At 38.0% G+C, this 21,708-nt stretch overlaps 3 protein-coding genes and 1 pseudogene across 4 annotated transcripts; 2 read left to right on the forward strand and 2 right to left on the reverse strand.

Moving 5' to 3' along the window:
- Positions 1-68: 68 nt before the first annotated feature.
- LOC114515923 (WD repeat-containing protein 91-like) lies at positions 69-6,299 on the forward strand. The gene is made up of 15 exons (XM_028535240.1): positions 69-262; positions 1,181-1,445; positions 1,611-1,733; positions 2,083-2,260; positions 2,458-2,954; positions 3,107-3,148; positions 3,342-3,376; positions 3,483-3,577; positions 3,859-3,952; positions 4,061-4,155; positions 4,240-4,426; positions 4,658-4,766; positions 4,841-4,953; positions 5,207-5,404; positions 5,692-6,299. The coding sequence occupies exons 1-15, from the start codon at positions 140-142 to the stop codon at positions 5,851-5,853; spliced, it is 2,316 nt and encodes a 771-aa protein (XP_028391041.1). The 5' UTR covers positions 69-139; the 3' UTR covers positions 5,854-6,299.
- Positions 6,300-8,057: 1,758 nt separating this feature from the next.
- LOC114515870 lies at positions 8,058-9,307 on the forward strand (annotated as a pseudogene).
- A 1,634-nt stretch (positions 9,308-10,941) lies between these two features.
- Positions 10,942-18,948, reverse strand: LOC114516081. 2 transcript variants are annotated; one of them, XM_028535449.1, is made up of 18 exons: positions 18,856-18,948; positions 18,649-18,751; positions 18,042-18,256; positions 17,744-17,910; positions 17,189-17,377; positions 16,706-16,979; positions 15,982-16,581; positions 15,327-15,525; positions 14,906-14,982; positions 14,626-14,815; positions 14,296-14,405; positions 13,989-14,174; positions 13,581-13,664; positions 13,418-13,483; positions 13,110-13,190; positions 12,212-12,446; positions 11,705-11,896; positions 10,942-11,502 (listed from the first exon to the last, which is right to left on the reverse strand). In XM_028535449.1, the coding sequence occupies exons 2-18, from the start codon at positions 18,731-18,733 to the stop codon at positions 11,141-11,143; spliced, it is 3,312 nt and encodes a 1,103-aa protein (XP_028391250.1). In that variant the 5' UTR covers positions 18,734-18,751; positions 18,856-18,948; the 3' UTR covers positions 10,942-11,140. The 2 variants fall into 2 exon arrangements, with proteins under 2 accessions (XP_028391250.1, XP_028391251.1); XM_028535450.1 differs by lacking the exons at positions 18,649-18,751; positions 18,856-18,948 and having other exon boundaries at positions 17,744-17,906; positions 18,042-18,128.
- A 565-nt stretch (positions 18,949-19,513) lies between these two features.
- LOC114516082 lies at positions 19,514-21,651 on the reverse strand. Its single transcript, XM_028535451.1, has 7 exons — positions 21,324-21,651; positions 20,780-20,827; positions 20,622-20,682; positions 20,376-20,406; positions 20,255-20,310; positions 19,918-20,048; positions 19,514-19,583 (listed from the first exon to the last, which is right to left on the reverse strand). The coding sequence occupies exons 1-7, from the start codon at positions 21,521-21,523 to the stop codon at positions 19,577-19,579; spliced, it is 534 nt and encodes a 177-aa protein (XP_028391252.1). The 5' UTR covers positions 21,524-21,651; the 3' UTR covers positions 19,514-19,576.
- Positions 21,652-21,708: the final 57 nt, after the last annotated feature.

Raw genomic sequence — 21,708 nt, forward strand, 5'->3', positions numbered from 1 at the left:
GAGTAAACTTTCGATTATATGGATAAAGGAAGTAGCCTAACTTTGGAATGAAGATGTAACTTCCGGTTGTGAGGAAATGCAATATGTTTTTATATAAGTAATTTATTTTTTCCCGTAAAAACGAAAGAAGAAAAAAGATATGGCTGCTGCCGTGCAGGCTTTAGATGAAATAATCAGAGAGTACTTGCTGTTTCGCGGCTTTGCAAACACTTTGAAGATATTCGAGGCTGAACTGAAAAATGACAGAGACAAAAGTTTTCGAGTGAGTACATATAAAGGTCGCGCTAGAATGTGATATGTTTTCACCAAAATCTCAGACGGGATGATTGTTTGGTAGAAAAATTCTATATACGTCGTATACTATAATGATTCATTGTGTTATCTGCTTTAATCTTGTTTGCGAAACGTTTTCCTTGTCCGTTTAGAAAAGTATTATCATTTATGTAAATGTTGTTGCAACTTGCAAAGCCAGCTTTGTTGGCATAGGAAACTAATGAAAGTGATCGTAGTTAGCAGGTCAGGAGATTGGGACATTGTTGACTTAGGATGGAACGTTTCCAGTTCTTCGCCTTTGTTCTCGAATTGAAACATTAATTCTCATTCCAAACTTGTAACAAATTTGAAAGCTGTGATTATTGCATGTTGCTATCTGTACTTACTTGGCTAGACTGATGACTGATCAGTTATTCCATTAAATTACCAATACTAGTTTTTTATTTTGTGTAAGAGAGAGAGAGCAGGTTAACAAGGGAAATTAGCAGTTTTATCATCTGGTCACTGACTATCATACCATTTAATGATTGATATGAAATGATCTGGCAGTAAGGTCTGTTTGTGGATCTGGACTGATTTCATTGGATTCAATTCACTTCTGATGTAGAGGAAGTAGTATGTATTAATAAAAGGAGCACTGCATTTGATTTAGTTTATTTGCTTCCTAAACAGACTACAAATGATTCATCAAAAGTAAATTAAATCTGACAGAAGTAGATCCTGTGAACAGACCTTTCAACAAAAAAAATCTGTATATAACTAAACTATGTGTCATTAATCTTAGTATAACATTTACAACTTACATGCATATAGGCATAGCAAGAGACAAGGGTATGATAGACTACAGTATTAGTATACTCATGGTATATTAATAGACATTTTATATGAGCATGCACTTCATTTTTAGGTGCACAAAATAGTAGAACAATTGACCAGTTTTGTGCAACAATATGATCTTGGTGGCATTCGGGAGTATTGGAGTTATTTAAAGAGACGGTTCTTTTCACGCTTGGATAGTGTTCATCTTCATAATGCTTATAAACTAGAAAAGTGTTTATATCGATTTTATTTGGTGAATGCAGTGCAGACATCGAGACCTGATAAAGTGACTGATTTTTTTGAGAAGATGGCGTCAGAACTCCAAAATCAGGCTGATTGGAAAGAATGGTTTGGTAATGAATTAATTGTTTTTCAGTCACTGAGCCTTATTGTGATGAGTTAGTAACCATAATTGTTTTAAGCAGAAGACAAAACAAAAGAATATCAGGAAATTTAATTAATATATCTTCGAGTTTTAGATAATATTTTCTTATCTACTTTGAATACTTTTATCTTAGTGCTACCATTCCTGAAAAATCCAGAACAAAATCCAAGTTTGGAAATGTATTTCTCACCATTATGGCAAGAGACATTTCCATTGTCATTACACAATTTTCTGAATGCAATTTTTCAAAGTATGCGTATCCTTTTTAAATATGTGTAGACACTTTTATATTTTAGTCAGTGCATAATATTGAGGTAGATAGCTGACTAAAATATTTATTAATCTACTATCAACAAATTATTATTACTTTAGAGAAAGTTGTTCCTTTCATAAGCGTAGAGATCAGATGCATCTAATTCTGTACTAAAGATCTATCGGATTGGCCTTTTCATAATGGCTTACTAATCAGGGATTTTCTAGGGAATCTAGCTGCTGCACCTCAAGTGCTCAAGCAGATTTTATATACCTGCTGAGAAACAGGGTCAAAATTGATGTAGAAAAACGCAAGATAACCACCTCGATTTTTCTTGACAACAACCACAAAGCATTACCTCGCTTGCTTAAATTTGATGCGGAGAGGATTATTTCTGAGAAATTGAAGCGAGATAACAACCATTTGCACGAGAAGATCGTATTATTACAACAGGAGATATCAATACTTCAAGAAAATCAAGAGAAGAAATTCAATGGAACTCTCAAAGAGTTAAACGACTCACTTCCAAAGTACGAATGCATAATTTTTTGTCAGTTTTAGAAATAGTTATTGTATCGTGTTTTGTAAGACGGAGTTTCAGTAGGTCTATCTATAAAGTTTTAGCACCATGTTTAACAGTTTACTGTAAATGGAATTGCCACTGAATTGAAATGCTACCGTGTGGCATTTTTGTACAATTCTGTAATTCAAATCGATTCTTTTGCAGGAAAGTTGTGTTAAAGGAACCGAAAACGAATGGAAAGGAACTGACAACACTTATTCCGAAGCGATTCCGTAAAAACAAGGCGGATAACCAGATGAAACGGAAATCACAGCTTTTGGAACAAGATGCAACATCGCAAACTGAGAACTCGCAATCAAAACCGGCCCTGCAAACGAACAATTTGGAGGAAGAAAATAAAGATTTCGACATGCCACCCGGGAGAACAAAGTCGGAGAGCACTCAGCCTCAAGACTTCGATCCCAATCAGAGTTTTGGAAAAGAAAGTAGCCTTGCTATAAACAAGCAAGACGAAAAAAGCTCACAAAACTCAAAAACTGGCTCGATTCCAGAAGATGATGGCAACCTAACGTTTAAAAACGATAATTATGAGTCGGAAATAGTGATCAAAGACAAGCGAAGTCTCTCGTTGTCAGCAAAGACGACAATGCGACCTGAACCAATAAAGAGGGCCAACAGCAACACACAGTTTAGTAACTACAGTAAGTTACAATGATGAATCTCACAAACGCTGAACCGGTGCGAGTGGAGAGCCTAGTAGGTTTAGCTTTGTAATTGTATGTGACATTAATTCGTTGTAACTTAAAAGGGCTTTAAGCGTCAGCTTATTTTAATGATGACCACTTATTTTTAGACGAAATGTCGCTCTTGGGTCGTAGAAGTGCCACACTCAAAGGTACCATCAATTGTGATTGTATAGCCGACTAATTGATATTTGGATAACCATTTTACCCATTGACTTTTGTTGTTTTTTCGATATGAAAAATGTTTAACAGATATCTGTGCAAATGAAAAAACAAAAGTTGTTGAGTTAAACTCGTCAATTTAACTTTTTAATAGTCATTCAAATTTTTGCTTCTGTTTGACAGAAAGCTCTGAAAATCCTTTCCTTGTTCTTAGCGAGGTAAGGTTTTTCACTACTTAATGGCTTACTTTAGCGTCGTGATTCAAAACGTCGACTTTGTGCTTGTAATCATGATAAATTTATTTAGTTTGCATCATATTTTTAGGAAGTATATTCCGAACATCGTTCGCCTATTGTGCAGTGCGATTTCTCACATAGTGGTAATATGGTGTCAAGTGTTGATCTGGATGGAGTAGTGAAGTATGCTTGATACACACCTATTGTCTATAGCAGGGTCACTCGCCACGCCCCCACCGTCCCACCCCAACAATACATCACCCCCTACCCCATTCTAAGCTCCCCACTTTTTGCACTCCCACTATGGTACCCTTACTCACTATAGAAATTTCGAATTGTCTTCCTGAATCAGTTGAACGTTGATAGATCTATCTGCTGATTGTAGTGAGATCAGTGTAGGGGTGAAGATTGGGGGAGGTAATATTGTCGCAGTTTAAAAAAACCTCACATGAATACTATCATAGGGTGTGGAAACATCGTCCGCTCTCAACAGTGGCAACGATTATGTCAAAGTCAGCAATATTGTGCACAGAATGGGCATCAAAAAATGATAGACTGGTGAGTACGCTCGTTCGCATTTATCAAAAGAAGAAAAATTCACGAAAATGAAGGCAGATATCATAACCATAAGCAGTTAAAGTGATCCGACGGATTGTCTTTGTTTAGTTGTTGTTAGGAACAAGCAATGGGAAGATTCGTTTGTACAATACAGAAACAAAAACCGCTCATAGTGAATTGTCTACGGAGACTCAAAACTCGAGGTATTTCACGTTTATTTGCAACCCATATGCAAGTAAAACGTCACAAGTAACGAAGTAAGGATCCTGCCTGTTTACACATTGCAGAGTTGTCTCCCTGGCTTGCAGTCCATCGTGCACATCATTTGTGTGTTCTGCCACGGTCGAAACGAAACATTCACTGACCATGACTTCTGTGTTAAAACACGCGTTAACCACCGAACCAGATAGACAAACTGACCTTCCAGGTCAAGGAACGCTACTGTTGTGGGACCTAAAGACGATGAAATTAGAAGTATGTTTTGCGTTTTTGCTTGATTCGATTTTTTGCGATCGCAAAATGATGACCAATAGAAATGGTGACTTTGACTTGATGACAATGTTTCCGTTTCTGAAAAACCAGTACACGTGTGCTTTGCATGATTACACCAGTAACAGATACAGTCCTACTCTGATTTTTGCCATGCGCCATGACCTAAATTATCTATTTTGTCGAATAGTTAACGATATCCTTTGATTGTTTTAGCGCCATTTACCACTGGGTATCAATAAAACTCGCGTCAACTGCATAGCTTACAATCACAACGGGACGTTACTGGTCACTGGGGAAGCTGATGGAATGATAAGGGTATATGGTATGTACAAATGGGGAACTTTTCCCATCAGCGAGTCGATTCACTATGTTGATGTAATGGTATTTCACGTTTAGATACCCGGTCATACGATTGTCTCATGAACTGGCGTGCGCATACAAGTCAAGTGAAATCCGTACAATTCAGTGTAGACGAAACATCCGTGTTCAGTTTAGGTCGAGATAATCAAGTGAGTTGAATTATTTTGAATATGAAAAGAAGCTATGGTCTTTACCTAATGCCTGTAATGATATATTTTTACCCGAAAAAAACGCTTTGAATTACGAAGACATGCCGAAAAACAGTATGATGTACATAGAATGCTACAACTGAACTGCGGCGTTTGAGATGTCTTTTCGTGGTAGTTTGCTTAGAATTGAGAACAAAAGCTTGTTGCGTTGCTTGTTGCTGTATAGTGCTGTATACAATTTCTCCTTTGTTAGTTTCTGCAGTGGAGCTTACGGAAAATGGGTCTCATAACAGCGAGCATCGCCGCACACGACGGCATGTGTGGACCACGTGATCATGTAGTGGCGACGTCATCAAAAACCAGGCCAGCGTTGTTTACTCGATTGTTCACGTTCGACTCTAAGGGAGAACATTTGTTAACTTGCGCCCCGACATCAGGGATAATCTACAAGGTATGTAAGCTGATTTCCGGATCAATGCCCATACTACGGACCAGCAGTATCTGCATTTTTTAAATGCAGTTACCGCTAGACTTTTGCATGCACGCGTAAAAATCGTCATGTTGACGCACGTTGTTTGAAACAGAAGTGAGATGCAGCACAACATTGTTCACTCCTGATGCGACAACCTGATCATGCAATTTTTGGCCATAAAAAAAATTTGGCCATAACGGCCTCGTCGCATGAGCCGAAGGAAAGGTCTGGTCTGGTCACTAATGGATATTTCCATTCGTTTTCAGTACAACGAGAATGACAACGTGCTGTCACAAGTATTTTCTATTGGTGAATCGAAATCTCACGTGACCAGCGTTGATTGGAATAACGCGGGGGATTCCTTTACCTGTTGTGTCACGGGTTGCCAGAGTGGCCTCATACGAATGACGACATTGATGAAACGCTAAACTAAATCATTAAACTTAGCAGCTCTGCGTGCGAAGCCTTTTAACGAAATAAGTAATCAGAAAATTATTAATTAAATTATAAAAAGCATTGGCAATTAATTTAATGTTATTTAGTCTTCGTAGGTATTCTAAAAGGAATTGCTACAATTAAGAATATCTCTCTCTTTAGCAGCCAAATGAATCAGTCGAGTAATAGGCCTGTTGCACGCTGGTACTAACCTCGTACCAAGGCTCTTTATTGAAAAACAACTTGTACAGCAGAAGGAGCTTTTAAATTAGAATCGTTTGATAAAAAATACTTAATAACTCCTGAAGCTAGCACACTTTATCTTGTCTCCAAATCGATATCTTATTGCTAAATATAAAACATAACTTTAAAGTAATTTAACCTAATTTGATGAAAGATAACGAAAGATACTAGTGAATAAATGAAGCAAAATAAATTTCTATTTTACTCCTTTAGTTCCAGGTTTCTTCTTCGTACACGGTCAGATCAGCGTGTATCGTTAGATCACATTAGAAAACCCAGTTATTAAACAGCCAAACCGCATTCATTACTAGACGAAGTTGACGAAATTAGAAGTTGCATGACGAAGTTGACGAACGAATTCAAAGTCTGATGTATATTGGTAATTTTTGACGCTAAGCCCATGCACCATATGGAACCAGAATAAGCTACTTATAGTTACAGGAAAGCGCAGGAAGTCTCTGGTTCTTTTTCGGGAATAAAAAGCGCCATTGTAATGCCTACGTACGGCTACGAGTTTATTTCTGCCAAAGATGGTAATAAGATGATTTTCACGATAATTCAATAAAAGAAAATTTAATTAAATATAAAAAGATTTTCAACGTTCACAGAAAAATTTTATGACATGATAAAACCTTAAAAGGGTTATTTATCCGCATCCAAACAAAATCTTAGCTAGAATGATTATTTTATCTATTTATTATAGAATCAAAATACAAAAGTGATTATTTAACCCAGTCCTCCTGTACAAAGCGTTTCCAGCGGAAAAAATCAGAAAAAATTACAAAATGACGGCTAAAAATATCAAATAATATTGGGAAATAATAGATCGCAGGTATAAGTATTTTTCAATTCTTATTTTTGACTTGTTCATAGAACAATCAGTGTATATGAGATATTATTATTTTAATTATTATTTTCAATGATTATTACTCCGGCGTGAGCGACGGAGTTGAAAATTCGCCTTGGTTTTGTTTTGTTTTTTACTTTTTTTCGTCGTCACAAGTGTGTTTTGGCGCGAAATATACTAGTATTGGAAATGTGTATGTGGCCGTATTTATCTACGTCACAGTTTTTTCTCTTAAGAGTTAAGAGTTGTAGTGCACAGCTTTGGCTAATTTTCCGATGCGCGATTTGATTTCGCTCGCATGATACGGCAATTCCTCCAAGAGGAGATTTAGAATAATAGATTTTATTGGGGGCAGAATATATTTAATGCATGTAGATTCTGGTCCTATTTTAATAATTTCGCTGCTATTTCGCCGTTTAACAAGATGTGGTCGTGTATGGACGCGTTGACACGTCGTATAGTTTGCACATGCAGGATTGAAGATTCAGTATAACTATATAAGCGCGAATTCCAAAGGTAAAGTGTAAGACAAAGCGAATGTATCATTTACATTCGGTTTATTTACATTTTTGAACAAACGAGCTTTATATTGAAGACTGGCAATTGCATGGCACGCCGGAGTCTTGTTTATTATATAATGCTTATTTATTATATGATGCTTATTTATTATATAATGCTTACTTAATATATATTGCTTATTTATTATATAATTTTTATTTATTATACAATGCTTATTTAATTATATATAATGTTTATTTATTATATGATGCTTATTTATTATATAATGCTTATTTATTATATAATGCTTATTTATTATATATGTTTATTTATTATATAATGCTTATTTAATTATATATAATGTTTATTTATTATATAATGCTTATTTATTTTATTATAATGCTTATTTAATTATATAATGCTTATTTATTATATAGTGCTTATTTATTATATAATGCTTATTTATTATGCAATGTATCGCTGTGACTCTGTAATTCCCCGTAATGTAAGACTGGTGCTCATTGTTTTCAAAATTGTTATTTTTATAGGAAACAGACACGTCTGATGAGTGATAATCTTTTAAGAAACAACAATCACGATTTTGGTGAGATGTATGCAGCAGTTTTTTTCAATCAAGCCAACTCAGATATACCCGAAGACTCGGAAAAAGAACCCATTTGCCCTCCTGAGGTCCTGCCTCAAACGATTAAAAACTCGCTTACAGTCGAAACTGTTTCACTGAAGGCAATCATCCAAGAGCTATCGCAAGCACGTATACATGTGATAGCACTTCAAAGTTTACCATAAGCAGAAATCACATCTGGGAAGGAACGAAGAGAGAGCTTAACGGAAAAAGTTTTGATCCTCGAAATAAAATATCCGTCGAATTTACAGACAACATTGGCATGTCCGAAGGCGCTGTAGACCTTGGTGGACAGACGAGAGGATTTTTCACGCTTATTTTGGAATGGTTGCTAAGTTCCCGTCTCTTTTTCGGAAACGAAAATTCCAAATTTTTGTCATTAAACGCAAACAGTTTGGAGGAAGGAGAAGGTGGCCCTAGCATCCACTGTCTTGCTGAATCTTGCTATCATGCCTTAATTGAAGGAACCGGATCTCAGAACGTTCATGCCGATTTGAATGACATTCCGTGTTGTTCTGGATATGGCTGGCACATCACAAGTAATGAAAAACACAGATGATATCAAGAGTGTAGTTAAAAAAACGATCGATTAGTATGTTTTAGGCCGAGTTCAGCCGACTTACAACAGTTTTACTGATGGACTTCAGGCGTTCTCGAGTTCTCGAAGCCATGAAGAAGCATCCGAGTACATTCCTTGATGTCTTTTGCTACTCTTCCGAGTTGAGCACAGCTAGCCGTTTTGATGCGCTGTTTGGAAGTATTCGACGCGATTCCGAGGGCTCCAACACACGACTGGTAAAAACCTCGTCCTTTCACATTGGAAGAAGCTATTGCAAGATATTGAAGAAGATCCGACTCCATTTAGCTTCTCCGAAATCCTTTTTTTCACCACCGCTTCCAGGCAAATACCCCCTCTTGGATTGTTGCGTGAACTAGCATTTCTTCATGATCCTGAAGAGAACGGCGAACTTTCTTAGTTTCCCAAGGCAAAGACATACGCCTGCATTCTTTATCTCCCAGTCATTCATAAAGAGTACGAAGATTTCAAAGATGCTATCATATTTGCAATGAAAAACAGTCGTGGTTTCGGAAGTGCTTGACAGATTTGTTATTAAAGCTAATCTGTAGATATCTATCAGTAAGCCATTAGGCCAAATTCAGAAGCACATCGTACTTTAAAAAGTATAGAAGTTCAATTGTTCAAAAATGTAAATAAACCGCATGATACATTCGCTTTGTCTTACACTTTGCCTTTGGAATTCGCGCTTATATAGTTGTATTAAATCTTCAATCCTGTGCAAACTACGACGTGTCAACGCGCCCATACACGACCACACCATCTTGTTAAACGGCGAAATAGCAGAATGTACATGTATCAAATATATTCTTACCCCAATTCAATCTAAACTTAATCGAACAGCATGAAAAGAACGGTTTATTTGTTCCTCTTGGAGGAATTACCGTATCATGCGAGCGAAATCAAATCGCGCATCGGAAAATTAGCCAAAGGCCATAGCTTTGCACCACAAATCGTAACTCTTAAGAGAAAAAACTGTGACGTAGATAATATGGTCACATACATATTTCCAATAGTATATTTCGCGCCATTACAGACTTGCGATGACGAAAAAAAACAAAATAAAAACAAAACAAAACAAAACCGAGGCGAATTTTCAACTCCGTCGCTGGCGCCGGAGTAATTACTATATATACATATTGATTGTTTATTTGTGTATATAATTTTGTTTAAGGAATCTATATTCATTTTTTTTAAGAATCTGAACAGAAATTTACGTCATGTGTTGCGTAAAAACCAACTATATAAAGTGTTACAAAAAATATGTTCCCACCGTTTTTCTCTTTAATACTTTATAATGAAAATTTTGTCAATTAATTGGCTGTTAGTAATGGTTGTTTCACTAAATCAGTGGTATTAATGCTTGCAGCTAGTATAAATCAGTTAATTTTCTTATTGATCGCGTCGCGTAGCGACAGCGATCTATAGTTTCGGCTTGGTTTTTGTTTTTTTTTATTTTCCTCTCGGGTCGACCCCCAGCGTCGCTAGCTGCGGGCCATATCACCCTAATCGGGAACCTGCGCACAGGTAAGTTGCTAGTTATATCACGTGTTGTATTCACTTTGGGCTAGTGATGGACGATACCAGCTTTTTCAAATCGATACGATACCGCTTCGATACCAGACAATTTGTAGTGGTATCGATACCAAATTTCGATACCGATACCAGAAATTTGAGCCGTTTTTTACCGTTTGTAATTTCATATACCATACCATAATGTGCATTTATTCACTCACATTTTTGGTTTTTCCCTTTGTTTTTCGCAAATGAAAAATTGGCAGAAATTATTTTGATTGGTAGCATATAATTAAAGAACTAAAGAACAAAAAAGTGACGAACAAAAGAAAAATAAATAAAAATTTTTATACTTTTTGGTAGAAAACGCTGACCTAAAATACTGTAGGCTCAGTATCGAAATTTTGCGACCACTTGGTCAAGTATCGATATTTAGTGCAAATCATAAATATCGGTGAGTATCGATACTTGGTATCGAAGTATCGCCCATCACTACTTTGGGCATATTTCGTTTCACCTTCGAACTTCGAAGCAGTAAAGTAGAATCCATAAAGCGATCAAAATGCTAGCAAGTGCTATCTTTATCTTTACACTCATTACACATACAACTAACTGCACACGCCGAGCAGAGTAAGCCTGCACTAGAGGATTTCAAGCAGTTTCGAAATGGGCTGTTGTGTGTTTCTCCTGCTTTCAACATGCGACTATAGTTCGGTATATTGTTCATTTTTATTATTAAGAACATTTACGACACAAAATTTGCATAGCTGGGCTGGCTACGCCGCTGTGAACGACGCGATCATATAACGCCTAGTAGGCGTCTTGTTTTATTTGATTCATTGATTAATTTCACTCAGACTGGACGTTTATAAATGACGGCTATTTGGCCGCCATCCTTAATTCACCCCAAATGGACCAGTGACTCTCCCCCCGTCTTAAATGGTAGACTGCACCAGACTAATTGACAGGCAATAGAGGCGCCGACGGCCAACAGCAATTCGTCGTGTTTCTCTTTATTTTGTCTTGCAATTCTTCCACCACGCACGTCGTTTCGTGCGTGTCTAAAAACGTTTTAGCATCTCGCTCGATGTTCCTGCGTGTGAACAGCACCGTGATGATGTCTTTCTGATCGTCGTTGTCGCCCTGATCTATATAATTCTCTGGATCGAGGCTGCATAAGGATTCCTCGAAATCTGACGATTTGAACTTGTACAAAACGTTCTCGGAATCGCAAAAATGTTGCGGGGTATCGCCTTCCTCTCGCGTGATGATTTTGTTGTCGCTTTTTAATCCATCCGCGCTCAGACTCGACCGAGTTTCTTCAAAAAGACAGCGAGGCGTTGCGTTAGAATAAAAAAGGCCATAAATTCCCCACGGGGGTGCCTGCAGTCGCTACTGAAAGGTGGGGAGGATGTTGCACCTCGAAGTATTTTAAAATAGTAGGTTGGTTGAAATGCCTTGGTAAGTACTTGTCAGAAAAACACAGCAACATATTCAAAAGTAAATTCGCTTTTTGCTTACCTGCCGACTCGGGACCAAAAATATAAACACCATTAAAGATTTTAGGTCGTTTTCTCCCACCGGGAATAATTATCCCCCTTTCGGGCGCGTAACGTCCTACCTCCGCATCGAGTTCATCGTCAGATTCGTTCTCCGTTTCGGCGACAAGTTTGCCGACGTAGACCAAGATTTCTTCATGCAACAAGTATTCGCCTATGCAGAAGAGAAAAACGATGTTCAATCATCATATACCGACTTTTTGGTAAAGTCGAATTAAGATAGATTTGCAGTGACTATTTAGGGTTGGAAAAAACAAAACTCATGTGGTTAATCAAACATTACGCACGAATATGGTTATCAAACAGTTTGCGTTAAACTGAGTCGTAATTCGTAAGTCCGACACATAACAACATTGTTCTCAATGCAACCATGTTCATCGTTGTCTAGTTTTTATAAACTGGAAACAGATTATTATTGGCACACATCTAAGAAGGCTTCTTATAAAAGGCTGCTAAAACAGAACCTCACCCAAAGCTTTTCCACTGGCCTCATCACCACCATCAGGAACCGCGCAGACGCCGAGACTTAAATTTCCCTCGAGTCTGATACGGTCTGAAACGCATTCTACGAAACGTTGTCCACTGAAGTGCGGATTCTCGGAATGAAGTTCGATGCGTAATCGCTGAATTAGAATGCCCGAGGGCGGTCGCTGATAACGATATCTTGTGCTAAGGCTGTCCGAGATCCTCACGGCGCTTGCGTTCTTTGCAAAACAAATATGAAAATAGTTTTGTAAAAATGCTAGAAAACATATGAACGCTAGAACTTTGTGTCTTAGAACTGTTTTCCACTTCAAGACACACGTAGAGTAGTATATCATTCTTTCCTAAGCACTCGGATAGAACTTATGACTTTGAAACAAAGGTATACGCTACAGTTCACTACGATACGGTTGAAGTCGAAAACAGACCTTAGGCTTAGGCCCGTTTTAGACGACGAACCTTTCATGTGACGAATCGACTGCAAATAAGCTTAAGGTTTGTTCACACGATCCAATTTTGTCGGATCCAATTCACTTCTGATAGATGTTTTATAGTCTGTTAACTTGAAACGTATATATGGACAGGAAATGAACTATATAAAGCCAATACAGTACTGCTTTATCAATAACAAACTACATTCTATGCATCAGAGGTGCATTGGATCCGATAAAGATGGATCGTGTGATGATAGATCCCTTAAGCAAAGATATTATTAGCTTATTAACATTAGGTTCAGCACATGAAATGCCAGACGTCGTAATCTGGCCCCACGAGCAAATCTTGTTGACAAGGTAAAAATGTTCTCACATGCAGTTTTGAGGTTTCAACGAGTGTTGAACTTTATAGATACTAGATATCTAATGAAGCCTGTTTTATAATCTTACCCGCTGTTCTAACGCTTCGTACATCGTCCTAAGGTTTGCTGTTGGAAGCGTGTAGTGATTCAATGTTTTCTGAATAGGTTCCTAAGAACAGAGAAACAAAATTAATTGAGAATTCAATCGATTAGTGAAGCAATCAAGCAATCGATTTTTGGAGAGTAGGGGAATGATTTCAGTAAATTTACCCGAATTTCGGTAGAATTGGATAAAAAATTGCTAAACTTCTTCAGGAGGATGCATGACAGTCTTAGATTAACATTATATTAACATTAGCACAACCCAATATTATTCCATTCAGCCGTCGTACTCACAATAGTTGTCGAAACAAACGCCAAAGGTATTGAGTCTTCTTCTGCACGAAATATCTCAATGAAATACTATCAAAAAAATACGAAACAAAGTGACAGTGAATGGGACATAAAGTTTGCCTTTATAAATACCTCAAGAAACGTATTATAGATAGCTCAGTCTTACCGATATTGCTTCTAGCTGCAATTTGGCTTGTTCCATTGCAGTAACACTTAGGAAAATTAACTTATCTTTCTCTTCAGCAAAATCCTAACAAACATGGGAAAAACAAAATACAATTAACGTGATACTACATATTGATAAACGCCGACATACAACTCGCGCTCATATTTTAGCAAGAAACAGAAATCTATTCTGCAGTACTTAATCGATTACATCTTTTTCATATTCTTTATGAACCTAGTCGAAATTTTGTGAATATGTTTAGTAATAAGAACTATAGCGCTGACATCAGTGATTTTAAACCGAAATACAGTATATTCACGAGCTAGATATTAAGTTGCTTCATGCCTATCGAGCAATAAAGAACTTTGTCATTTGGAAGTTGTCAATGCACACAGCTATATATGTTACCTCAACGATAGCGAGCCAGAAGTGTCGGAGGACAGCGGCGTAGCAGTCAGGATATAAGTTCGAAGACAACATGTGAAGGGTTTTCCTTGTCGCGTTTAGAACGGGCCGCAGTCGTTTTCGAGCATTGAAACTTCGTAGATTTAACGATAACAAAAGTTGGAGTAATTTTTTGATAACATCATTTGCCTGTGTCAACAAAAACAAAATTTCACCCATCTATAAAAAAACCTTTGCCGCGGCATCGACTGTCCTAATATTCAGGTCGAAATTGTGATAAACAACATAGCGTGTACCAAAGCATACATACCCGGTATGCCATTATCTTAACCAAACCATCTTCAATTTCCTGCAGTTCTTCTAAGGTCCTCTCAATGGAGTTTTTATCGATGACATCAGTTGGCATGGCGTTTAATGAGGCTATGCGTGTAAAACAAGAGTATTCAATATTTACATGCATGCACCCATATTAAACCACATCCTTCAATCATTATTCGACACCCCCCTCCCTTAACATCAAAGCATATTCTGTTGCAACTCTCCAATATAGTCTAGTCTTGCCCCAGGCTGTTCTTTGCGCGTTAATGCGCTATCCAGTTTTAATAGCGATCAGGGCCTGATGAAACACCAAAGGACTAACCTGGCGATGACGGCGGGTTATTTTCGTGGCTCGTGCTCGCAACGCTCGACCATGTGTTTGACATGTCGGAAACAGACATGAGGTTGCATTCTACATCGGGGCTTGAGAAGAGAACATTTTGAACGGCATTTTCAATCAAAGTTGTGAGGAGGTTCTTCATCGTTCGCACATTGTTCAGTCGGACACACATCTGAAATAAGCAAGATTCACAACATTGTTAAAAATTCAGTTAAAAATGAACAGACCGACCAAAGATACACGCTTTCATGAAAAAACTAACCTCTTCGACAACCCTTTCGCTTTGCGATGTGTTATTTTCAATCCGTGACATCGAAACACAAGATGTAGCACAATTTCCTGAAAAATAAACATAGTATAAATAATATTATATTATGGGGCTTCTTCATGCTTCAGAAGTTCAGGTTCCAATTCACTTGATATATTTGTCAATGGAGATACATGTACGTGTATTTCAGTTACTTGAAGCATGTTTTCACTTATTTGTAGGTTTCATGAACATGTCACTGTGGTTGATGGAATAAAGTATAGTTATGTGTGGGTGGTGAGCAATGACCGATTTGAATACAGAAAATCATAAGAAAATCAAGAGCGAATTTACATTAGGACTATTTCACATCGATGAAAGAGACTTGTTCACGACAATCATGACATAACGGAAGGATAAGTGTCCATTTTATCACCTTGCGAATCCGCACTGTTACATCTTTGAAGGCCAGCGGTACGATGACGACAAGGTCTGACGCCAAGGTCTTGAAAAAGAGTAGATGATCTTGTCGAGCAACGCTGTCCGATAATGGGTTCCAGGACTTCTTCATTCATTCCGCAACTTTCACAACTGATGATGTAATAACCGTAGAAAAGCGCAAGCGACTCAATAATCTTAGGGATTAGAAATTATAATTCTAGTCAGAAACGAGTTTACCATATTTGGGAAAACTGGGGCCGGTTGTATCAAGCCCGTTCAGCTTAAACGGTGGATAAGTCAAAATTGAATAACACTTTTACATCTCTCTTGAATGAGTCAACTTGAATATACACGGAATATGTAGTTGTAAACAGTATCTTTGTATTAAGGTTGAAAGCATTTAGTTTGCTTGTTGAATGAAACGATAGACTTGCTTTGCATTTTGAACTTATCTACCGTTTAAGCTAAACGGGCTTCATACAACCGGCCCCAGATCTATAAACTACTGGATGTGTCCTGGTGAACAAAGACTAGTAAGTGTTGCCATTTGGTAATTCTATCGATTGTAGTTCCCTGATTAAACAAGGACTAGATTGGGTAGAGTTAGCATTTGGCAATGGAAAGTTACACACAAGGATAGTTATACATACATCACCCAGCATTTTGACCATGTCAACACGGCCTTGTTCTAATTTTTCGTAAATCTCGTTACCGTCTTCGGGAGACATTCGAAGCGAGTCGCAACGCGTCGACGTCTTCTTAGGACACAACAAATGTAAGAAATGACGTACAACGTCTATCAAACGATTGACACCGCTGAGCGTATCGACGAGAGAACTTGAAATGGGGACAGTAATGTGGCCCAGGTGACTAGTTTCCAGTACTTGTTCATTTTCTTCGTCTTCGTTGCAAGACGTGTAATCTTCGACATCGCTCGTATTGCTTCGGGCATCCGTGTAAACACTGTCGGAAGACAGGGAAGCGTGGCTGCTTGCTAAATACTGCGTACTTTGAACGTATTTTAGAAGATTTGACGTGCTAGACTTGCTGGGAATTTTAGGCCTCGTCGTTTCTGAAGACTCTGTCTTGTTCGTTTCTTTGGGAACCTCAATATCGCTACGGCCCGGTTGGTTGGCGACGTCATCGTTTGCTGTCGATGATTGCTGAACGGCACCAGACGTTGAGGTGTCTCCAATGATAACTTTATTTGTAAACTCTTTTTCAATGGCACTCGCACTTCGGCCAGGGACCTAAAGAGATTTGAAATTGAAGGCGTTTATTGAAATTTTTTAACCGCTAAATAAGTTGCATTGAGATTAACTGCTTTAGCTAAAAACAATACAGTGGTTCTTTTGTCAAAGTAGTTCTTTGTACCTGAACAAAAGCGGAATTGTGGGAAGGTGTGATACCGCGGGAGGGTCCCGTGAGAGGACTGGGTATTTCCCGTGGGCGGCTTCCCTGTTGACTCCGGCGCAAGCTTTGAGAACCCGTTGACTCAGCAGAGACGAAGGTGAAGGAGTCGTCGACATGCAGGCCTGTCCAAGTATCGTCCTGTAATGCTTTGCAGATCAAATTCTGAAGATTTCTGTGGAGAGAACTGATCCAGACGAGAGAATGTTTGAGAAATGCCGGTCGCCATATTTGACCCCTAAAAATGACATAGACGAGAGAGATTTTTGAAAATATTTTCAAGGGATTGAGCGGGAGGAGGTAGGAGAGGGGTCTGCCCCCTGTTCACATGCCAGAGAGGTGGGGAATATGCGAGGAAACAATTGTTTGACTATACTACCATATTGATCTGATCAAATACGAAACTGAAACAAAATTAAGATAAAAATAGATGTTAAACCATCTTACTCGAGTGTCAGATAATGTTCCCACGTCGGATCTTGATCAAACGTAGTTAATCGATAGGCCAATGCAATCATTAGATAATCGATATCTTGATGCTGTTGATTAACAGGGTGAATATCGCATAGTCGAAGAATATCCTCCATTAAAAGGCGGTAAAATACCTCCACCGCTATCTGTACGATGTCAAAATAACTAGCGAAATGAAAACAAAACTCTTTCAAAATACATAATACTACAATAAACATAGGATAACCAGCAACCAATGTTGATTCGTACTGATATCGAAATATCACTGCCATAAACATATGATAAAATTCTATTCGCAAGACGTTTAAAGACGCATCAACGTATAAAGCCTGATCTCCTACCGAGTAAGAAAGGGAGAATAAGGCCGGTTTTCCACAAACCATAATTTATGCGCCAAGCGACATTTTACTTTTACTTCAGAGCTGTTAACCGCAAATTGCCCAAATACAAAAGAATAAAGTCGCTTCGCGCAAAAAATATCGCTAGTGGAAAACTTTTCGCGCTATGCGATAAAAATTTGCGAAAGCTTACTCAATGAACTCTTTTTTGAAGTACATTTTGTAGTTGCGTATATCCTGGCTGATGTCTAAAATTAAACGGTTGACCATACGTGGCGTTAACTGCTGACCAAAAGAAGCCAATCTCAGTTGATAAGCGATAATGATTTTTTGTTTCTCGTAATTCCTCTGCATTTCTTCCTGAAACGAGTTATCAACGAGTTTATAAGATGTCCACAACGGACTACTGAATACGGTTGAATTGTACAATATTACAATACGATATTACAGTACGATATTCACAAATGTGATGAAAATAAGGGAGAATTCACCTCACAATATCTCTTCAGGAATTGTCGCACAGTTACTCCATTATGTTCACCGAATGTATCATCATGATCCACAATTACCAACCATTCCAGTACCCTGATAAGCTCGCTTAACCTTCCCTCCGGCATGTTCCTCTGAAATACTTTGTTGATTCTGCTCAATATGTGTTCTATACGTAACCATGGAGATACGTCATTGCAGTCCTTACAATTTCTATCTGAAAATTGTTTCAGCAGAGTTTGTGAGAGGAGGTTTTAAAGGGTTCATTGGGCATATCTGAGGGCACTACAAAGGCTGTTACATAGAGGTGTGCAAATCCGATCCGAATCTTAGCGTGTCACGTGAGCAATTAAATTTCATTATTTACCACAGGGGGTATAGGAAGGTGACATATTACATGCTTTCACTTGCAACTTATAAGACCCGTTTACAATTGCGAGTTTTGCTGCGATTTTCGTCTTTTGATAGATGTGAACGAGTAATTAGTCACGAATGCTCTGATGTGTACGACTCCTATTTGAACATCTGTAACTAATTCCCTCGTTCGTATCTATCAAAAGAAAAAAATGGCAAATAAAATAGCAAATGTGAACGGGCCTAAACACACACCTCGTCCTTCCTGACAATGCATCCCTCTCTCTTTCCAAATTCCAAGATTGATTCGATGACAGTGATGACGTACCTGCAAAACCATTCTGTACACTCGGTATTCCTGAAAAGTTTAAAAGAAAACTGCCATCAACTTTCTACTGCACAACCGGCCCCAGGTGAACGCGATATCATTTTGGAATCTTGCATCCCATCAAGTTATCCCACCTTGCTATATATTCGAGGAGACAAACTCTTCTGTATAGAAAACCAATTCTGTATCGTTCACCAAACTCGTCAAGAAGTCGTAACGAAACTGCAGAGAGAGGTTGCTTCGGGATGGCTTCTCCCGTGCCGACGTTTATTTTGCATTTCACAGATTCCGCTCTGCGGGAGAAAAAAGCCATCACGCACGTTATAAAAGGAATCCAGAACAAACACCTAAACAATATCTCTTGCTATGTCACCCGGCTCTACTGTACGTCCGCCATTTTTGGTTGCAAAATACTAAGGAATAGTTTCTGGAACACGTGAGATTTCAATAAGAAAATTCGCGATAAAAATGCATGTTTCAATTAATTTGGACGGGTATTTTGCTCAAGTAAATCTTAATGTTTTGTCCAAATGCTCATCACAATTGAAAAGAATAGTTCTTTTGTTTGCATTGGACAGCAAAATACCAAAACCCCGACTTAAACTAACCTGAATAACTTTACTATTAGTTGTTTAAACCACGCATGTTTATCCTTGTTGACGAGCGGGGTTTCGGTTGGATGAAATGGAACCTCAGCTTTCACGTGTTTCTCTCGATCTCTGATGATATTCTCCAGGGTTTCCTTCTCCATTTTCAACCACCTATCGTAATCTTCTCGCCGACGGAACAAATCAACGTTAAAATACGGGTGGCAGTCGCTGTTGAAGATCAACTGGAGTTCTCTCATCTCTTTGACTAACACCTGTACATTGAAAATGGGAATGGATGTAGTACAAGTACTTAACATTGACGCCAGTATGTTTTGTTCGTACATTGGCTGGGTCACCATTGACCATTTTATCCATTTCTCTCAAATAATACTCATGTCTTCTGTGACTAAGACAAAATGCCTGTCTAACCAACTCTATCAGATCTTCGGATTCAATTTCAAACACACTGGATCTCCGAATCTGGTCTTTTCCATAGGACATGCATTCCTTGGATGCTGGACTTAAACTGGAAAAAAACCCAGGAATTATAATAGTTATTATTAGATTCCAACAGCTTTTTACATAGTTCAACGGAAATTGCATTACCTCTCACCGCTGAGATCACTAACTTCACTTGGTCTTCGCGTTGACCGGACGGTGATGTCAAGAGAATCATCAGGGTTCGCCAAGACAGGGTATTGTGCAGCAAATAAGGCACATTCATAAATTTCCAATTCCTGAATAGCAACAAATAAATACCATGACACATTGACACTGTATTGACTGTAACCAGCCCTAATGCTGGAAAATGTCTGGACACATCTGCATCACTTATGGCTAGCAAGTCTGACCATACACAAGATTTTTTTGACAAACAATGTGTGCATTTGGCAACAATAATGTTTTGTAAGAAACATGCAGGGTCTTCTCAGTGAAGACTTGCCTGAGGATGGAGTTGACTGCCTGATTCTTTATTTGTAACTTCCGGTGTTTCACTCCCTAAATTCAGGATGCCATTTTTTTACTGAAACATTTAAGGTTGATCAATACTAATTTTTTAATACCTGAATAAGGTCTTCTATAATCATCTGTAACCTTTAAAAATGAAATATTGCTTCAGATAATCAAGAACTTCTATGGCAAACACTTGACATGGTGCTACTGTAGTAAACCACAAATTTAAGCTAGTTGCTCACACTGTCAATTTTTGCTTAGATTTCAGTGTGATTACATCTATTAAAATTCAAAAGAAAATTCCACTGAAAAGTTTGGCAAAAATCATCTGTGTGAACTGGCCTTAACATTCTTACCACTGTGAAATTATCTGGTTCCATTTGACATGGTTTCACATGCACCAAATATTGCCTAGGACTAAACAAAATTGTGAGATTATGCTTAAAGAATCAGAAACTTTTTATATAAAGGATTTAAAGAGGAGGGGACAAAATTTTTAAAAACATAAACTTACGTCAATTGTTTGAAGCAACTATGAACTTTTTTAATCCCATCTCCATGTCTTGATAAAAGTACAAGTGAAATAATTTCATTATTTATTAATTACAGACAAATTAATAACTATAATTTTGTGAAGGGATACCACTGATTTGTACTCCACAAGGCACAAGCTACCCAATATGATATTTAAATTAGTTTGGCTTGCTATGATTGTATACGGTGCAGTATTTCCATTCATAAGTTGTCAAAACAATGCGACTAAATTTGGATATTCACGTTTTGGTTGACATCATGAAAATGAAGACTAGCTTCTTATATAAAGGATGCCTCATATCACCAATGATCATTAACTTGCGTAAAATCCCTGGCATTTATAGACAGAATAAAATACTAAAAGTAGGGCAACTCTGCAGTTAAGTGGGTTTACCTTCAGAAACTATATTTTTATGATAAATAAGTGATGAAATGATACTACTGATAAAGCACGAATGAATTGTTACATTCAAATATTTACAAATTTGCTACATTGATTATAACAAAAACAATGCTCAACAAACCTCAACAAACAGTTTGCAACTTTGATAAGAAGAGAATCGCCCTCTTCCTCGGGCGACGTGCATGGTCGGCTAGCAGAGCTATCGACTGCCGTGCAGTTTTGCTGAAAATATCTCGTTTCTTGGGCAAAAATATTTCTCAGTAGTTCAGGGTCGATGTCCGTTAACGTTGGCCTAGATACAAAAGGCGCATCGTTCGCCATGCTTGCTATTGGTGTTGGTTTTAATGAAGGAAAACATCAAGTGACACTGCCATAATACCACAACATGTTGTCTTGTGATCTTGTTTTTCTGGAGGGGAATTTCGATTAAAATGTGGATACTGGATCACGTAACGCTGGCGCACAGAGGTCAATTATAGAGGTCAGTGTGTGTCAAAGTGCCATAT

The sequence above is a fragment of the Dendronephthya gigantea genome, unplaced genomic scaffold (assembly GCF_004324835.1).
Source record: "Dendronephthya gigantea isolate DGI-Jeju-01 unplaced genomic scaffold, DenGig_1.0 000005F, whole genome shotgun sequence".
NCBI classification, from domain to species: Eukaryota; Metazoa; Cnidaria; class Anthozoa; order Malacalcyonacea; family Nephtheidae; genus Dendronephthya; species Dendronephthya gigantea.